The sequence below is a fragment of the Asparagus officinalis genome, chromosome 8, assembly GCF_001876935.1.
Source record: "Asparagus officinalis chromosome 8, Aspof.V1, whole genome shotgun sequence".
In the NCBI taxonomy this organism is placed as follows: domain Eukaryota; kingdom Viridiplantae; phylum Streptophyta; class Magnoliopsida; order Asparagales; family Asparagaceae; genus Asparagus; species Asparagus officinalis.
Window position 1 is genome coordinate 68,038,335 of NC_033801.1, and position 19,011 is coordinate 68,057,345.

Sequence of the window (19,011 nt, forward strand, 5' to 3'; positions counted from 1 at the left end):
ACTATAGGAGAAAATGTGATGTCACATTCTCTCCTTCAGTGCCATATGACCCCTTCCTATTGGAGGGATGTACGCATCTTGCCTACCCCACGTGTAGGTAAGAACTTCCCCTGAAAATGTCATTACATCATGCCGAAATTAAGGATGCAATAAGACAGGTAAATGTAGAAACCAGAGAAATCGAAATCAAATTTGAATAGGCAACAAGGAGAATACACGTTAGTCCGAGTTAAATGAGTTACTTGAATGAATACGGAAAAGAAAAAAAAAACTGGCCAACGATAACCATAGACATTCCAGCTCATAGAATGGAACTTCAAAATATATCCCCAAATAATTCCATAACTGCCATGGCACGTTACCCAAAGGCTCAGAGACTGAAATAATGAAAACCATCAAACCACATGAAAGTTGATGCTTTAGTCCCACGTTTCAACTCATCAGGTTGGCATCAGCTACAAGAAGGAAGAAAGTATCACGTTTGGTTTTAAGTCCCAAAACCAAAATGTACCCAGATCAGGGGGAAAAATCATCTCGTATTTTGGAGGAAAATATCACCTGATATGTTAAACCAGAACCTGAGCATAGGAAATACCAGAGGCAACTTCATCTAAACTATTCATTCATCTATACTCAAATCTCAACCACCACCAGGTAGAAAGAAAAGGGAGACCCGTATCTCATTAACATTGAAAATTTTTGCAAATAATCCAGGTAATCACTATATCTATATTACTAAACTTCATGCGTTCAATGTAAAATTGTAAATGATTGTCCATCGGTTGTCCCACACACTTCTCCCTTGGCTTCAATACGAAAAAATAGTCCAAACTAGATCTTATGACGGCAAAGAGCAGCCTCGGCTTCATCACATATCCCTCCCCACGTACTTGATAATACTTCAATTAGAAGCTATCCATGCTAGCACGGTAATAAGAGCACCATGCGTCCTCCAGAGAAACAAACAGACATGAAGAAATTGTTGCGCAATTACTCGCAGCAATCAAAACTTGAAGGAAAATGAACGATAACAAATGATATAGTAATAAAGATTAAGTACCTCAAATTAAATCAATCAGCCAACTGTTAAAGTTAACCTCCGCAATGGACTTCTGATCTGCTAAAAAACAGGTATTAGACAAATTTCAGACAAGGCCAATTTCTGCAAATAATGGATTACTCCAAACTTAAAAAAAAAGTAATTCAGAAACTAAAAGTGATCATGTGACGGAAGGATATATGCTCGGTTTCTCTCTCCTTTGTTCCACAATTCTACCCTCATGATTCCTCATTCCTGCAGAAAGGGGGGAATAAGAAAAGTTTCATATAAGCATGATAGTATCATTAAAATGGAAATAGCAGGCATCATCCCAACAAGAAACGAAAGTATAACTGAATAAGATGATGGAAATGTCTCCTCAGGAGTATTAAAGCTAATGGCTCCTAGTCTCTCCCTATTCCTTCATTCAGCAGCTCCTCCCAAAAATCATCATTAAGCTCTCCACTTTCCTCTTCAACGTCTTCTATAACTTCCCCATCATTCTCCAAAGCCTCACGTCCAATAGTCAAGCTCTCTAACTCAGAACCTTCAAACTGATACAAATCTTTTAGTCCCTCGCCTTCAAGCTCAAGTACCGGCTCAACATCATCAGGCCTGAACTCTATCCGTCTTCTTCTTTTCTTGTTAATAGCTTCTTCCAGCTCTTTCCTGTGCTGCTCCTTCTGAGCAAATTGCTGCAGCAAGTTAGGGTTTTGCATTGCTTTCGCCAAGAAAGTCATCATCTGTTGTTGCTTCTGCTCGGTTCCTTTTAGCCTCTCTTCCATGGCTTGGAGATGAGCTCTAGTGTTCTGTTGCTCTTGCCTTAGCTTTATAACCTCGTTCATCAGTATGTTTTTGTCTCTCTTAAGCCCGCCAATTTCTCCATCTAATGCATATCTTCCAATTTCTAGGCTTGAACCGAGGGATTGAAGTTGATGAGGTGGATTAGGGGGTGCCTTTCTTCTTCTTATAGTTTTGAGAAGATGCTTTTGACCCCTGAGGAATCGTTCGTTTGCAAACTCCCATTTATCTGGATCCACCTTTCGAAAGCCCTGCTCAAAAAGCAACCAATAGGTTAGTTATTGGGAAAGAGAAACTAGTGGTTAGTTATTGAGAAAGAGAACCTAGTAAAAATTTTGCACACGATCGAATAAATTGAAAGAGAAAAGTGTGAAAAAATATTACCAGGAAATAAAAATGCTACAAAAGGAACCTCCAAAATTCTCTTTGCAGGTCAAAAGTAATAAACACGTAAAAATAATGAAGGTGATCAATGAAGACAAGTCATCTGTGTTCAGATGACTTGACAAATATAACAACTATTACCCTCATGAAGTATCTGATCAGCAATAATTTCATTTTCCAAAGGTAACGTTCTTTTGTTCTCTCTTCGTCTTCCCCTTCTACTATCCAGAATGTAGATAGTAACTTTGCACATATTTCTTCTATTACATAACTGTCAATCTACAAGGGAATTGCAAATTCAGTTACAGAATACTCTCTTTGACCTAAAACATACACATCATGTCATCAGCTTATTCCGTTGTCTTTCTTACAGGAAGCTACAAAACAAAACAAAAAACCGATCAGATTTAAAAGTATGAAGCTACACAAGAAAAGAAAACCGTAGTCCTCCCCACATTGCAACAAAACAATGTCAAGACTAAGAAAAAGGGTATATATTTCATTACACCACCAATAAGTTTGGGCCTTAGGCATTTACCCCAAAAAGTTTGGAAATTTCAGAAAACCCTCAAGAAGTTATTGATGTTTTACATTAACCCTCAAAAAGTTTTGATGTTTTACATAAACCCCTGATGTAAGACTATATTTTGAGTTCTCAAATAGAGAATATCACATAAACACCATTTAGTCATCGGGGTTTGCATGCAAACAAACAAAATGTTTTGGGGGTTTTATGAAATACCCAAACTTGTTGGGGTTTACTTAGATCTAAACTTTTTAGGGATTTTTGCAATAGGCCCACACTTATTAGGGTTTTAGTGAAATTTACTTCATGAATCGTACAAATGACAAATTTTCTTCTAGCCAACAGAGACGAAGAAAGCTATACATACGAGTTACCAAAATATGAAATTATTTGCTCTGTTTCAGCAGTAAAAGACTAATAAACTGAACCACCTATATGCATGTATGAAGAGCATAAAAGAATATCAGAGACAAGTAAATCATTACATTGGAAAAATGAAATACTCTCTCTATTCTTTTAGAAGACGAAAAAACTTCAGTAGCATTAGATATTTTGAAAGGGGAAAAGGACACAGAAAAATAGGATTGTCATTGAGAATAGCACCGGTTTATCAAAGTAAACAGAGACATCCAACAAAATTATTTTGGCCTGATACAATAGGTAATCAGTAGAATCCTTGACAGAAAGAATGCATGTACATTACTCATCCTGAAGACAAGAGCAAAACTAAAATTCCATGACCAAAAGAAGTAGACACAATATATAAGTAGAGTGGCTTTTGTCCTTGGTCCATCTTTCAGGCTATGAGCCTATGAAGCATGAACATGATAAGGTACTGTCCAGACAAAAAAAATAGGTAATAAGAGTAGTATAACACTTAATTGAAAATGCAACAAATATATAATTGTAGTGGCCATTTCTAAAAAGAGAAGAAAAGTTGTATAAGTGTAAGGACAGGCTGCTTCACATGTCAAGCCATAGTGTTCCCCCTAATGTAGCTCCTTGTGGAAAATAAAAGAGAGAGCACAAATTGACAAGCCTGAGAGGAAATAAATGACAACTCAACAATCTTTACATGAAAGAAGTAATAATAATGATGTTATATTTTCATGTTCCTTAGAATCATTCACAATAAATGCACAGACTCCATATAAGCTCAAAGGCAGGCATAGAACTAGGATGGCGGGCTTGTCCTTAGCACCTCACTCCAAGCACCAACCCCCATGAAAACACACGTCAGCGTGTGTGCACACACACCTTCAAACACACACAACTTAACTACCTGAATAAGAACCTCACACTAACATAATAAGACACCATAAGGGTAACGTATCTTCTCACTTAGTAGATGGGAAGAATCTGCCGCTTTGCCGCTTTGATAGAAAGTTACTGTGTCTACAGTAAACACCTGCCAGCTACAGTTAACTGTAGCAATATTGTAGCACCAGTACGCACCTACCACAAACTCACCTATATATAGCTCTCTCTGGCGTTAAGTTCTGATCATCCCAGTATCTCCAATTAAGAATGAAAAGAAAGAGAGAGGGAGAGAGAAACTGAGAAAAATAGAGAGAGATTCTCCTTAATAAGAGATATTTTAACTCCTAAATTTTCCTCATAGTGGATTTTTCTATCATTGACCGTGTTTTTACTCCAAATTCATTTAGAGAGTTTTCCATGTAAATATATATTCATTTCATTACTTCTGCTCTACTATTCGCTGGGACATTGCTTTATTGGGCCCCGAGTTTGTCCCAACAAGTAGCATCAGAGCCTACCTTAAGGTGCGTATATCTACTTATCGTATGTCGTGTGGCTGCTGCCAAAGGTGGATCCTCCATATCTGAAAATAAGTTAGATTATCATTTATCCTTTGAAGACGACGAGTAGTATTCACGAGTACGGTACTGTTCGTAAATACGGTACTATTCACAAGTACAATACTATTTACAAATATGATTACTGTTCATAAAAAAGTTACTATTTACGTGAAATAGTATAAGTTACCATTTGTGGTAAAAGCAATGGAAGCGAAGTTTGAGATTGAGAAATTCAACGAGAGTAATTTCTCACTCTGGAAATTAAAGATAAAGGCTATATTGAGAAAAAATAATTGTCTACCGACCATCAGTGCAAGGCCAGATGACATCACAGATGATAATAAGTAGAACGAGATGGACTAGAATGCTATTGCTAATCTCCATCTGGCATTAGCAGATGGGGTGCTCTCAAGCATAAAGGAGAAGAAGACAGCAAAGGAGATCTAGAATACTCTAACGAAACTATATGAGGCAAAATTCCTGCACAACAAAATCTTCTTAAAAATAAGACTTTACACTCTAAGGATGGCAGAATCTACATCGATGACCGACCACATCAACACCCTAAATACACTGTTCTCCTAACTCACAACGTTGAGGCATACAATCGGTGTGAATGAACGTGCAAAACTTCTACTTTAGAGTCTACCTGACTCATATGATCAGCTCATTATCAATCTCACAAGCAACATCCTTACGGACAATCTAGTCTTCGACAACGTTACAGCCGCTGTTTTGGGAGAAGAAAATCAACGTAAGAAAAAGGAAGACATGAAGAAAAGTTCGCAGCAAGCAGACTTATCAATAACGAGAGGGAGATCAACGGAACGTGACTCCAGTGGGAGTCATACACATGATATCAAAATCAAGAAGTAAGAAGAATATCAAATGTTATAACTGTGACAAAAGGAGGCATGTGAAATCAGAGTGTTGGCACAATAAGAAGAGTGGTGGTAAAAAATCTTTAGAGCAATCAACATCTCAATGATGCATTTTCAACACATCAGACAATGATAAAATTTTATGCAGTGGAACCACTATTGATGAAGGCAGAAAGAAGTTTGCAGATGTCTGGCTTCTAGATTCAGTAGCCTCCAGGCACATGACCTTCAAGAGAGAATGGTTTCACAAATATAAACTTATCTTAATAGGATCAGTATTCATGGGCAATGATCATGCCTTGGAAATTTCTGGTATTGACACTATCAAAATTAAAATATTTGATGGTACAATACGCACCATTCAAGATGTGCGATATGTGAAGGGCTTAAAGAAGAATCTATTGTCTTTAGGACAATTAGATGAGCTCGGGTGCAAGACCTATATAGAAAACAGGATCATGAAGATTATTAGAGGGGCGTTTGTTGTGATAAAAGGATAAAAGATAGCTAAAAATCTATGCATGCCCAAGGGAAAAACCTTGCAGGAAGCTGATTTATGTGTGGCATCAACTAGCCATGAAGAAGAACAAACCATGATGTGACATCGCAAACTAGGCCACATGTCAGAACAAGGCTTGAATATTCTCTCCGATCAGAAGCTACTTTCTAAACTTGTTTCGATAGCTCTTCTATTCTGCGAACATTGTGTTACAAGTAAGCAGCATCGGCTGAATTTCAACACATTGAATTCTAGAAGCAAGGCTATTCTAGAACTAGTTCATTCTTATGTATGGAAAGTACCAGTTACATCCATGGGAGAAGCAAAGTACTTTGTATCCTTTATTGATGATTACTCCAGAGATGTCAGGTGTATCCTATCAAGAAGAAGGCGAATGTGTTCTCAATCTTTAAAGCCTACAAAGCGTGAGTCGAGCTTGAATCTGAAAAGAAGATCAAGTGCTTGAGGTCAGATAATAGAGGAGAATACACAGACGGTGAATTTTTTACATTCTGCAAGCAAGAAGGCATCAAAAGACAATTTAGTACTGCTTATACTCCTCAATAAAATGGAATGGCGGATCGGATGGACAAAATTCTATTGGCAAGAATAAGAGCAACGTTGGTAACTGCAAATCTGGATAAAGACTTTTGGGCGAAAAAAGTAAAAATCGCCTGCTATGTGATAAATCGATCTCCATCAACTGTAATACAGTTAAAGACGCCGATAAAGATGTGGACCGACAAGCCAGCTAATTATTCTAACCTCCATATATTTAAAAGTCCAGCGTACATAATGTACAATGCTCAAGAAATTACAAAGCTGGATTCAAAATTCAAAAAATACATATTCTTAAGGTAGTTAACGGAGTAAAGGGGTATCGCTTGTGGGATCCCACTGCCCGTAAGGTTATCATCAGCAGAGATGTTATCTTTATAGAAAACCAACTGTAAAGTGAAGAAAAAAAGACAGTTTAAGGAAACACTCAAAGACTGTAGCTGTTCAGGTAGAAAATAATACAAATTCTTCTAAAGCAACACTGGAGCATGATGTACAAGAACCAGACGAATCCGAGGCACTAGAAGTTCATAGATCAACTCATGAGAGAAGACCACCGACTTGACAATATTACGGAGAGCAATGTTACATACTATCTTCTAACAGAGGATGAAGAGCCATTAACTTTTCATGAAAATATAAATAGCGCAAATGTATTTTTGTGAATGGCAGCAATGCAGGAAGAAATTGAAGCTCTCCATAAGAATAAGACTTATGGTACTTGTGTCACTACCATGAGGAAGAAAGACCATTGAAAATAAATGGGTCCATAAAATCAAGCGAAGTGGCGATGATCAAGTGGAGCTATATCGTGCTAGATTGGTCGTAATAGGATATACTCAAAAAGAATGTATTGACTTTAATGAAATATTTTCTCCTGTAGTTCGACTTATAATAGTCGGAATAATCCTGGCTATGAGTGCTATATTTAACTTACATCTAAAACAGCTAGATGTGAAAACAACATTTCTTTATAGAGATCTTGAAGAAGAAATTTACATGCTCCAACCAAAAGGTTTTGAAAAAAAAAAAGAACTTGATTTGTAGATTGAACAAATCTCTATACGATCTAAAGTAGGCACCGAGGTGTTGGTATAAAAAATTTGATTCATTCATCATGAACCTTGGATACAACAAATTTAATTCAGACACTTGTGTATATTTCAAGAGGTTTGGTGAAAGTAACTTTGTTATCTTATTATTGTATGTTAACAACATGTTGGTTGCAGGCACCAACAAAAATCGTATCAAAGAATTAAAAGCACATTTGGCTAAAAAATTTAAAATGAAGGATTTAGGATCTGCAAACAAGATTCTAAGGATGCAAATTTACCGAGACAGAATTAATAGGAAGATTTGGCTCAGAAGAATTATTTGAAGAAAATCTTAAAACGCTTTAACAAGCAAGATTGTAAGTCAATTTCTACCCCTTCATGTTAATTTTAAGTTATCCTCCAACGAGTCCTAACAGTGAAGAAGAGAGGATGAAGATGTCTCGAGTACAATATGCATCAGCAGTGAGAAGTCCAATGTTCGCTGTGATTTGTACTAGACCAGACATTGCACAAGCAATGGGAGTAGTTAGTCGACACATGGCGAATCCTGATAAAGAGCATTGGAATGCTGTAAAGATGATCCTAATATACATTAAGAAAACCTCAAATATTGCATTATGTTATGAGAATCTGATTTTATTGTCAATGGATATGTTGATTCTGATTATACAGGTGATCGTGATAATAGCAAATTCACAACATGTTATGTGTTTGCAATTGCTGACGGAGCTGTAAGCTGGATTTCAAAACTACAGTCAGTTGTGACTACTTCAACAACAAAAGCAGAATATGTAAAAACTACGCAAGCTAGTAAAGAGACGATATGGTTGAAGATGGTGCTAGAGCTCGAGCATGAACAAAAAAGATTTTTCTATTTTGTGACAGTCAGAGTGCTTTACATTTAGCAAGAAATCTAGCATTTCATTCAAAAACAAAATACATTCGAGTTTAGTACCACTTCGTTCGTGAAAAGTGAAAGAAGAAACAGTGGATATGCAGAAAATTCATACCAAAGACAACATAACAGATTTTTTTGACAAAAGCAGTTAATACTAATAAATTTATTTGGTGTCGATCCTCTTGTCGTCTGTCGGAGACGTGAGCAACATGAAGATGACAAGATAAAAAAAATGGTGTGAATATAAGATAATCAAATCTTCATGTGGGAGATTGATGGAAAGTTACTGTGTCTACAATAAATACCTACCCGCTACAGTAATCACCAACCGTAGACCACTAAATATTACTATAGCAACAATGTAGCAACAATGCGCACCTACCACATACTCACCTATATATAGCTCTCCCTGGTGTTAAGTTCTGATCATCTCAGTGTCCAATTAAGAGTAAAAAAAAGAGAGAGGGAGAGAGAAAAAGAAAAAAATAGAGAGAGTTTCTCCTTAAGAAGAGAAATTGTAACTCCTAAATTTTCCTCATAGTAGATTCTTCTATTTTTGTCCGTGGTTTTTACCCCAAATTCATTTAGAGGGTTTTCAACATAAATCTATGTGTTCATTTCATTACTTTTGTTTTACTATTCGCTGGAACCTTACTGTAATGGTCCCTGGGTTTGTCCCAACACGCTTTACTCCTATGAAACTAAAAAAAATGCCGCAATGAGTACAAAACCTTTCTACCATATGCTGATGCAGCTAAGTTACCCTAGCAAAGAAAAATAGAAGTCTACTGTCTACAACAAAAAAGCAATTAAAAAATAGAAGACTGGCAATAAGGTGGCAAACAATGGGCGAGACAAGATAACTTGCAAGAGGCACAAAAGCGTAGTAATTGTTAATTAATAATTAGCATCAGTAGTTTTAGAGAACACAACGAATATATCCTCAAAAGGTGCACTAAAGCTGAAGAACACATGAAAAAGTCGACAGAAATGTTTACACAGGTCAAACAACCAAACCAATTATATAATCGTCTCTTTTTTGAATTAACCGTCCAGAAATATTAATGCCTAAAGGGTGTCATACAAAAGCATACTATGTACAATATCTCTCTAAGTTTCGACTTAAAATCGACAATCTTCAACATATGAACGCTATCAATTCTAAGACCATCTCCAACGCAGCGGCAAAATGCAGCGAAAAGTGCATTTGCTGCTACGTTTCCGCTCTAACCCAGCGACAAATTTTGCCGCATTTTAGCGGTGATGAACAGCGCGACGCTATGTTTGGCGTCGCACTGTTCATCAACCGCATTACTGTTTTTTTTTCTTTTTACCTCTTAATTTGATGTATTTACAATTTGATCCCATTTGTTTCATTAAATTTATAAAACAACCCCAATGATATTTAAATTTTATAATTTTACCCCAATTATATAATTTGGACAAAATAAATTATTTTTTTAAAATAAACATAATTCTAAAATTTAAAAGACATTATTATTAATTATAATATTAAAATCTAGACATTATAAGTATAGTCCTATGAAATATAAAGAGCAATCCCAATACATAATTCAAATATAAATTACATATCTGAAATACATAACATATAAAAACTGACACACATAATATAAAACTTTATTAAAATAAAACAACTTTATTAAAATAAAACATAAAATACAAACTAAACATGGTGACGTTACATAAGATGGACAAGCAACTCTTAATAATCTAGTAGATCGGGGTCAGAGTGTCTAATATCATTGAAATAATTACCAAAATTAGAAGCAGACCCTTGTTCTTATTGATTTTTTTTGTATTATTTTAATCTGTTGAGCTCGAACGTACTCACGCACGTTTGGATCAGCAATGGAATTCAAATCTTTCATTATAATTTTCCATTCATCTCTATCTTTTTTTCATGACTATCTTTTCTCGTTCGATATCAAATGCTACTTGCCTGTCCAAGCTCGCCTTGTCTAACTTGTCTATAAGTTGGCTGTTGGAGGTCTCGATGGAGTCCACTACACTTGACTCATGATCATCATTTTTCCTTTTCAATTTGGCTTTTTTTACCTTAATAGGTCGTTCCGATGGAGTAAATGATGACAATTCAGAAGATGTTGATATAGGAGATTCCGGAGTGGGATTATCTGATTGTGATGAGTTGAAATTCACACTTTGGGATTGTTTTCGACCAACTTGTCTTGCTGTGGGGACATCATCTTTAAATTTTTCAAAAATTTTAATCATATTCCAGACATGATCAAATTTAAAACCTTTTTTTTACTTTGATTCTTGCATAAATAACATCTTTGCTCGAACTAACTGTAAATTATAGTGAACATCAAGTTATGTATTTTTCTTGCATAAATAACATCTTTGCTCGAACTAACTGTAAATTATAGTGAACATCAAGTTATGTATTTCAACAATAATAATAATATAGTGAACATCAAGTTATGTATTTCAACAATAATAATAAAATTCAAACGATAATTAATAGAATACTTATAATATCTTCATCTGAAGCACCACTTAGATTCAGATTCTCTACTTGTCTCAAGCACGCATTCAATTTCCTTACTTCATTACTTATGATTTCCATTCGAGAACGAATTGTTCAGCTCGTACGCATCTCAAAATGCTGATCTCGAAGTTCATTGTATTTGTCCTCCACACGAGACCAAAATGCATCTCGAGACTGGTTTCTACCGATAATAGGGTCTTGAGAAATATCCAAGAATACTTGACAAAAAAGCACATCTTCAGTAACCGTGTATCCAGTTGATCGAACAGACATTTTTTTGTAAAAAACAGTTGGTTTGGAGATCAGAAATACTTTGAAGAAATACTTCGAATTGGGTGGTTTGAAGTAGAATTCGTGAATGTTATTTATAGCCAATCCAAATTTGTTTTTGTTTTTTTTGTTTGAATTTGAATTTGAATTTGAATTTTTCGGTGGTCAACATTTGAAATTGAATCGTTTTGTACAAACTGATCAGCTTTACACATTGTCCAACGTTGTCGGTGGGAATCAATTTTTAAAATCAGGTTAGCTTTACACATTGTCCAACGTATACACAGTTCAGATTTTCTTGAATTGTGTGAAAACTTTGTACGAGTGGGAATCATTTTTTTAAATCAGGTTAGCTTTACACATTATCCAACGTATACACAACTCAGCTTTCCTTGAATTATGTGAAACCTTTATACGAGTGAGAATCATTTTTGAAATCAGGTCAGCTTTACACATTGTCCAACGTATACACAACTCAGTTTTCCTTGAATTGTGTGAAAACTTTGTACGAGTGGGAATCATTTTTCCCAATCAGGTCAGCTTGACACATTGTCCAACGTATACACAGCTCAGCTTTTCTTGAATTGTATGAAAGCTTTATACGAGTGAGAATTATTTTTTAAAATCAGCTCAGCTTTACACATTGTCCAACGTATACAGATAAGCAAATTTAAATTTTGTGACAAATTGATAACAGCTGGAAAGCATTTCCTACAATCAGCTCAACTTTACACATTGTTTAATGTATACAGCTAAGCAAAGTTTTATAAATAGCATACTAGATTAGGTACATCCACACAATTACTCGTTGTTGTGTTAAAATTATTATTCTCCATTTCTGCATACTTCAGTCATTCTTTTCTTACTTCAAAAATGAATTTCGATGCTGGAGGTCTATCATATTTATCATCATCTTCATCTTCGGATGATGATAATTTTCTGTCCAATATCATTGTAGAGATTGATAAAACCGAATAAGTAATTTGTGAGTACATCAACAATAACATGATCCTCGTTAACAATTTACGTCAACAAAACTACCAACCGATCCATAGTGGCTCGATTCCCGGTCATGCAATGATCAACCGCGATCGAGAAACTGCGCATCAGAATTTGGTCATAGATTACTTTGCCGATAATCCACGTTTTAGAGAAGATATGTTTCGTCGTCGATATCGGATGTCAAGAAGTTTGTTCCTTCGTATTGTTGATGCAGTAAAAGATCATGACTATTACTTCCAATAACGAAGTAATGGACTTGGTAGAATGGGATTATCACCGTTACAGAAAGTAACAGCTGTTTTTCGCATGTTGACATACGGTCTACTAGCTGATACTACGGACGAATACGTTAAAATAGGTGAGTCAACGACAATTGAAAGTATGACAAAATTTTGTCGTGCTATGGTGAAAATATTCACAGAACAGTATCTACGAACACCTAACGCTAACGATATTGCTAGGCTACTCTATTGGTAAAAAAACGTGATTTTTCAGGAATGTTAGGAAGTCTTGATTGTATGCATTGGAAATGAAAAAATTATCCAACGGCATAGTCTGGGCAATACGCAGGACGTGGTGGGTCACCAACTATTATCCTTGAAGCCGTGACAGATTATGATCTTTGGATATGACACGCATATTTCGGTATGCCAGGCACCAATAATGATATCAATGTGCTGGAGTCATCTAATCTTTTCTCTAATCTAGCTCAAGGTATTGCTCCTCCTGCTCACTATGTTATTTAAGAAAAAGAGTATAATATGGGTTATTATTTAGCTGATGGTATATATCCAAAATAGGCTACTATTGTACAAACAATCCAACAACCACAAGGTAGGAAGAAAAAATATTTTACCATGAAACAGGAAGCATGTAGAAAAGATGTAGAACGTGCGTTCGGAGTTCTCCAATCACGATTTGCAATTGTGACAGGATCAGCACGTTTTTGGAAAAAACATGTATTACATGATATAATGACTGTATGCATTATTATGCACAATATGATAATCGAGGATGAACGTGACCTTTATGCACCAATTCAAGAAATGAGGGAAGCACCAACACCAGAAGTTGATATTGTAGCAGATGAAACTACAAGATTTACTCAATTTATTGCACGTTACAGACAAATCAAGGATAAAGATGCCCATATTGCGCTTCGTAATGCATTGATAGATCATTTATGGGAGGAATACACTATTTCAGATAGTTAAGTGCATATTAAATTTGTAAATTTTACATTGTTGTTAATGTTTAATTATTTTCTTGTATTTTATTTTCTGTTGTGTTCTTAAATGTAATATTTTGGCAATATCAATAATAAAAATATAATATTTTAGCAATCAAGTTATTTTAATTAATAAAATAATATTTTATTGTTTTATTAGTTTAATTTTTTAAATAATAAATCATTTTGTTTGAAAATTATGTGAAAAAAATAAAATTTGATGTGGGGTTAATTGTTGAAATAGTTAAAAATATAGGGAATAAAAAATAATAATATAAAAATAGATAAAAAAGAATATACTGAGAATATTCTTTTTTGGCGCAAAAAATGGTGCAATGGGTTGGAGATGAATTACTATTAGATGTGACATTTGCAACATTTTGGTATAAAATTTGCACCATTTTGGTACGATGGGTTGGAGATGAATTACTGTTAGATGTGACTTTTGCACCATTTTGGTGTAAAATTTGCACCATTTTTGTGCGATGGGTTGGAGATGCCCTAAAACCTAACGATTACCGTCTTAGCCATCATGTTGAGAAACATGCGAAACTATAACTTTCCACTTTGAGTAGGCTATACAATTTGGTTCCTTTATTCCCAAGTATGCCCCCATTTCCTTGCTTCTCTTGCTAAACCACATGAATCCAAGTAAACAACCCAATTCAACAGCTCAAATAGCTCACCTACGAAGAGATACCAACAATATGATGACAAAAACCTAAACACAGTGACATTAGAGCCTTTATCCTAAATTTTCTGGGTCAGACATAAATCATATTCTTCCATTCAGGTGATCCCCTCCATTTAGCTAACTATTATCGTGTCCCTCTTAATTGCTTGCTTCCAACCAACTTCTTTAAGGTTTACCTCTAGTCTCATCCCTATTAACTATGATTTTGTCATTTCGCCCAGCTGGTGCATTATGCAGCTTGCATGACCAAACTATCTCAATCGATTCAGAGCATCCTCTAAACTCAATATGTCATGTACATAACCGATGGAACCATCTCAATCAGTTCAGATCGTCCTTTAATCCCGTTATGTGGTGCCCATGACCGAGCTATCCCACAAGCAGGCCATCGTAAGCATTCTCATGGCAAAAAGTTTTAAGTATGAACAGAGAATAAAACTAAATAAGGAACTCGGCTAGGCATTATGGCAAACAACTTACATATGTATTGAGCTGCCTGACGAAGCTGGAGAAGTTGCTGTGCTTGAAGTACCTCGGGAGGATGGTCATGGAGAAGGCATGCGGGTCCCACACCACAAAGCTATTGCTGGCCCCACTCCACGACACAATCCCGACGGTGCTCTGATCGTCGACCATCTCGTAGGTTTTCGTCAAGAACGGAGGTGGGCCCACTTCGTACAGTCCCTCCTTGGGCCGAGGAGGGGGAGCAGCAGATGGGCCATCGGAATACTCCACCTTAACTTCAGCGGGAAGAGGATCCATGGCCGGAGACTACCGAGTTCTGATTTCGACCAAGTTCGGATTTTGATTGAGGGTCTGGCGATTACAGGACGCAATAGAAGTGGGTTCTGAAGAAAATCAAGAATCAAGCGATGATAAGGTGAGAAATCAATAGCAAAGTGCGATCAAATCTAGTGAAAAGGGAGATCATGAATCAAAGCGAGATGAGATTTTTGATGCGTCGGTCGGTAATCATATGATCAGACTTAAGTGGGTGTCGACTGAATTTGAGAGAGGTCGCAGGTTTAAGCAAGAATCTCAAGGAATCAAAGCAAGTGTGAGCTTCGGCAACACAAGCACTGATGCGTAGCTATCCAACGAAAGCAGGACAACGAACTGATAAGGGGAGCAGGCTCGTGAGTAATAAGTAGTGGAGGCTAAATATGGTTCGGAAAGTATGTCGGTTAAGAAGCTTCTAGAGAAACACAGGTGAACGACTGGACTGCACTTGGACAGAGGAAGTTCTAGAATGAGAGCCTCTAAAATATCAACAAAAAAAAACCTAGGTTTTTGTTAAGAAACTATTTTCATTTGCTGGGGACCTAAACATATCTGCTATTTTATTTATAACCCACATACACTTTAACTATAAAAATTAAAGAAAATTCGGACAAATTTTCAAAACAGACCTTTTTGGGTTTTTATTTGCAAAAAACGACCTATTTTAAAAAAAATTACAAAAACCGACATGTTTTCAGCCCAGCACTGAAAACAGGTCGGTTTTTGTTAAATTTTTTTCAAAATTGTGCATTTTTAAACTTCACGAGAGTTGAACTCCCGTGAAGTTTAATTTATTCATAAAACTCCACGGGAGTTCAACTCCCGTGGAGTTACAGGCCGCATTTCCCAGAAAGCGCTCTCTGGGAAATGCCGCCTGCAACTCCACGGGAGTTGAACTCCCGTGGAGTTTGGCGCCCCAGCCCGCCCTTATCCTACAAACCCTAACACCTCCTCGTTCCCAATCGCCGCCCGCCCCAGCTCCCGACCGTTGCCCAGGCCAACGCCCGCGGAGCGTCCGACCGCCGCCACCGCCTCCTTTCCGTTCGCCGACGTCAGATCTCAGTCTCAGAGAAAAAAACAGGTAAATTCTTCCTAAAAAAAATTATACTCTCTAATTTTTGTATACTCTCACTACTTGATTGTGATTTCAAATAAAATCTAGATTTTAGAATTTAATTGTGAATTATTTACGAATTTTGTGAAGAAATGTGAAAATTAGAGAGGAAATTATCAATAAATGTGAAAATTAGAGGGGAAATTATCAATAATTTTGTGAAATTTGTGAGGAATTAGTGTGGAAATTATCAATAATTTTGTGGAATTAGTGTGGAAATTATCAATAATTTTATGAAATTAGAGGGTATATTATCAATAAATGAGAAAAAATAGTGTTACTACATATGTATGACATAAATTAGATTTTAGAATTTAATTGTGAATTATTTACAAAGGACAAATTTTCGCATTTAGAATTTAATTGTGGATTATTTACGAATTTTGTGAAGAAAAATTAAATAATTTTGTGCATTTAGAGGTAAAATTATGAATTAATGTAGAAATTAGAGTTACTATCTAAATGTAAAAATTAGTAACAATCAATATTTATTTTGCTTTTCGTGTAATATTGATCTTGAATTTTTCACTCTTCAGAGGTAACGATGAACGATCGAATCATAATTCTCTGTTCTTATGATGGGAAGATTAATTACCTCGAAAATAATATGCCCGTTTATGAAGGAGGCGCGATAAGACCGTTGTTCATAACAAAATCGTGTACTTTCGATGAGTTAGTTAATGAATTACATAAACTTACATTAACTAACTCACGTGAGTATCACCTCAGTGTGGTATGCAATTATCCTGTTGTGGGGAACAGAACAAGTGGCATTCAAATATCAAGTGACTACGATATGGGTCTCATTCATGTCTTACACGACGAGAAGCGTTCGGTCGAATTGTTCATTAAAAAACATCAGAGGAATTTGGGCAAATCGTTGAACTCCCAAGGAATGTATTCCCGCATGTTGGAGGATCCTGAAGTTGATTCTGTAGGCTTTTTATCTCCTCAACAAGATGAATGTTGGACACAATCACAATACATGAGAGGTCCTTCGTTCATGGGCACTTCGAATGCTTTCGATACTAACACGGGAATTTAAGAAGATAATGCAAGTGTCGAATCCGAGAATGATGATGAAGAGGAGGGATTACAAATTAATAGCATGACCTTGATAGATCGTGATGATGGGGAAAACCAACACATCGACGGATGTTATGTTAATAATGAGTATGTCGTCTTAGAGGATCCGGATGATGGGGAAAACCAACACATCGACGGATGTTATGTTAATAATGAGTATGTCGTCTTAGAGGATCCGTCACCCGATGAACTTCAAGGAGATGAATGGATTGATAACTCTGTGATGGAAAGTGTTCCTATTGGCACTAATAGCGGTGTTGATACACTGGCCGAGGACTTCTCATTATTGAAGGGAGATCTTTACGAGAGTAAGGAGAAATTGATCTATGCTATTCGCACGTATTCCATTGCGAAAAATGTGAAGTTCAAACCAACCAAAAATAATACTACAAGCTATAATGTGATTTGTTTCTATCACAAAGATGACGATGTCGAAGATAATAGTGGACACCACGATGGCAATTTGAGGTGTCCGTGGAAGCTTAATTCACGCTCGGGTGTAAGAGTAGACGGGCAATTCAAAATCACGGCATACAATGGACTCCACACTTGTAGCAATCCTCGATTAGAGATGAATAACAAGAATGTGTCCTCTTCTTTTATATATCAATTGATTTTACCGCATCTGAGGGAGGATCATCTAAGGCCGAAAGATATCCGTCTTTTGGTGCATAAAGCCACCAACTTGGATGTATCATATCACAAGTGTTGGAATGCTAGGAGGAAGGCGATGATAAAAATATTCGGGGATTGGGATAAATCGTATGAGATCTTACCGCTTTATCTTGAAGCACTCAAAAGAGAAAATCCGGGGACTGTCTACGAAGTATCTTCGGACTCGGTTGATGGCGGAGAAAGGCGGTTCACCGGTGTATTTTGGGCATTTGGGCCCTGTATTGAGGGGTTTCGATATTGCCGTCCTCTTCTTAGCATTGATGGAACCCACTTATATGGTAAATACAAAGGCGTTTTGCTTTTTGCAACCGTAGTTGACGCGGATGGCGGGTTGTTTCCTTTAACATTTGTTGTGGTTGATGTTGAAAACACAGAGAATTAGACTTGGTTTTTTGTATGCATTAGATATCATATCCCTAGTGTGGGGACGCGGGCGATTACATTCATATCTAATAGGATGAAAGGAATTCCAAGAGCACTCTAACGATATTTCCCTCCACCAGATGCACATTGCTGCGACATATTAGAGACAACTTCAAGAAGAAGTATGGAAATGCTCAGGTTCAAGACTTACTTTGGCAAGCCGGTTGTGCAACAGAAAAATATGTTTATGAATAAATACGAGAGAGGATTAAGTTCATTTCACGAGCTGCACATGATTGGATCGAAACTAGTTTGGGTCCAAACAATATTGATAAGTGGGCTTTATGTGAGGATGGCGGCAAACGGTTCTGTATGATGACTACGAACGCGTCTGAGAGTTTCAATGGCGTGCTCAGGGGAGCACGTGGCATGCCAATATAGGCACTAGTTGCTAAAACTTTTTATAGGCTTAATAAATTATTTCTCCGATGTCGAGAACTTGGTGAAAATATCCGCTCAGAGCTAACACCAAAGGTTGATGAAATGCTAGCGGCTCGGATTGTACAAGCTTGGTCCTTTCAGGTCGTACGATACAGTTTTAATGAATGGGAGGTTATCGAGGGAATAACCCATAGAGAAAGTCGCTCTTACAAAGTCAATATATTAGTGGATCACACTAGTACATGCACTTGCAATGTACCGCAACTATAACTATCAACAAACGTACAAAGAGTGTTTTTGTCCACCGTACGATAGTCGATATTGGACACAAGACGGGCCACGGATATTACCTCCCTTGTATAAAAGA

At 36.6% G+C, this 19,011-nt stretch overlaps 2 protein-coding genes across 2 annotated transcripts; one reads left to right on the forward strand and one right to left on the reverse strand.

Annotated features, from left to right (window-relative positions):
* LOC109851420 (heat stress transcription factor A-2e-like) lies at window positions 606-15,395 on the reverse strand. The gene is made up of 5 exons (XM_020421545.1): window positions 15,097-15,395; window positions 14,666-15,033; window positions 1,394-2,091; window positions 1,061-1,294; window positions 606-950 (listed from the first exon to the last, which is right to left on the reverse strand). Exons 2-3 carry the CDS (start codon window positions 14,945-14,947, stop codon window positions 1,444-1,446), a joined length of 930 nt encoding a protein of 309 aa, XP_020277134.1. The 5' UTR covers window positions 14,948-15,033; window positions 15,097-15,395; the 3' UTR covers window positions 606-950; window positions 1,061-1,294; window positions 1,394-1,443.
* LOC109821333 lies at window positions 17,188-18,222 on the forward strand. The gene has a single exon (XM_020387522.1). The coding sequence runs from the start codon at window positions 17,188-17,190 to the stop codon at window positions 18,220-18,222; it is 1,035 nt and encodes a 344-aa protein (XP_020243111.1).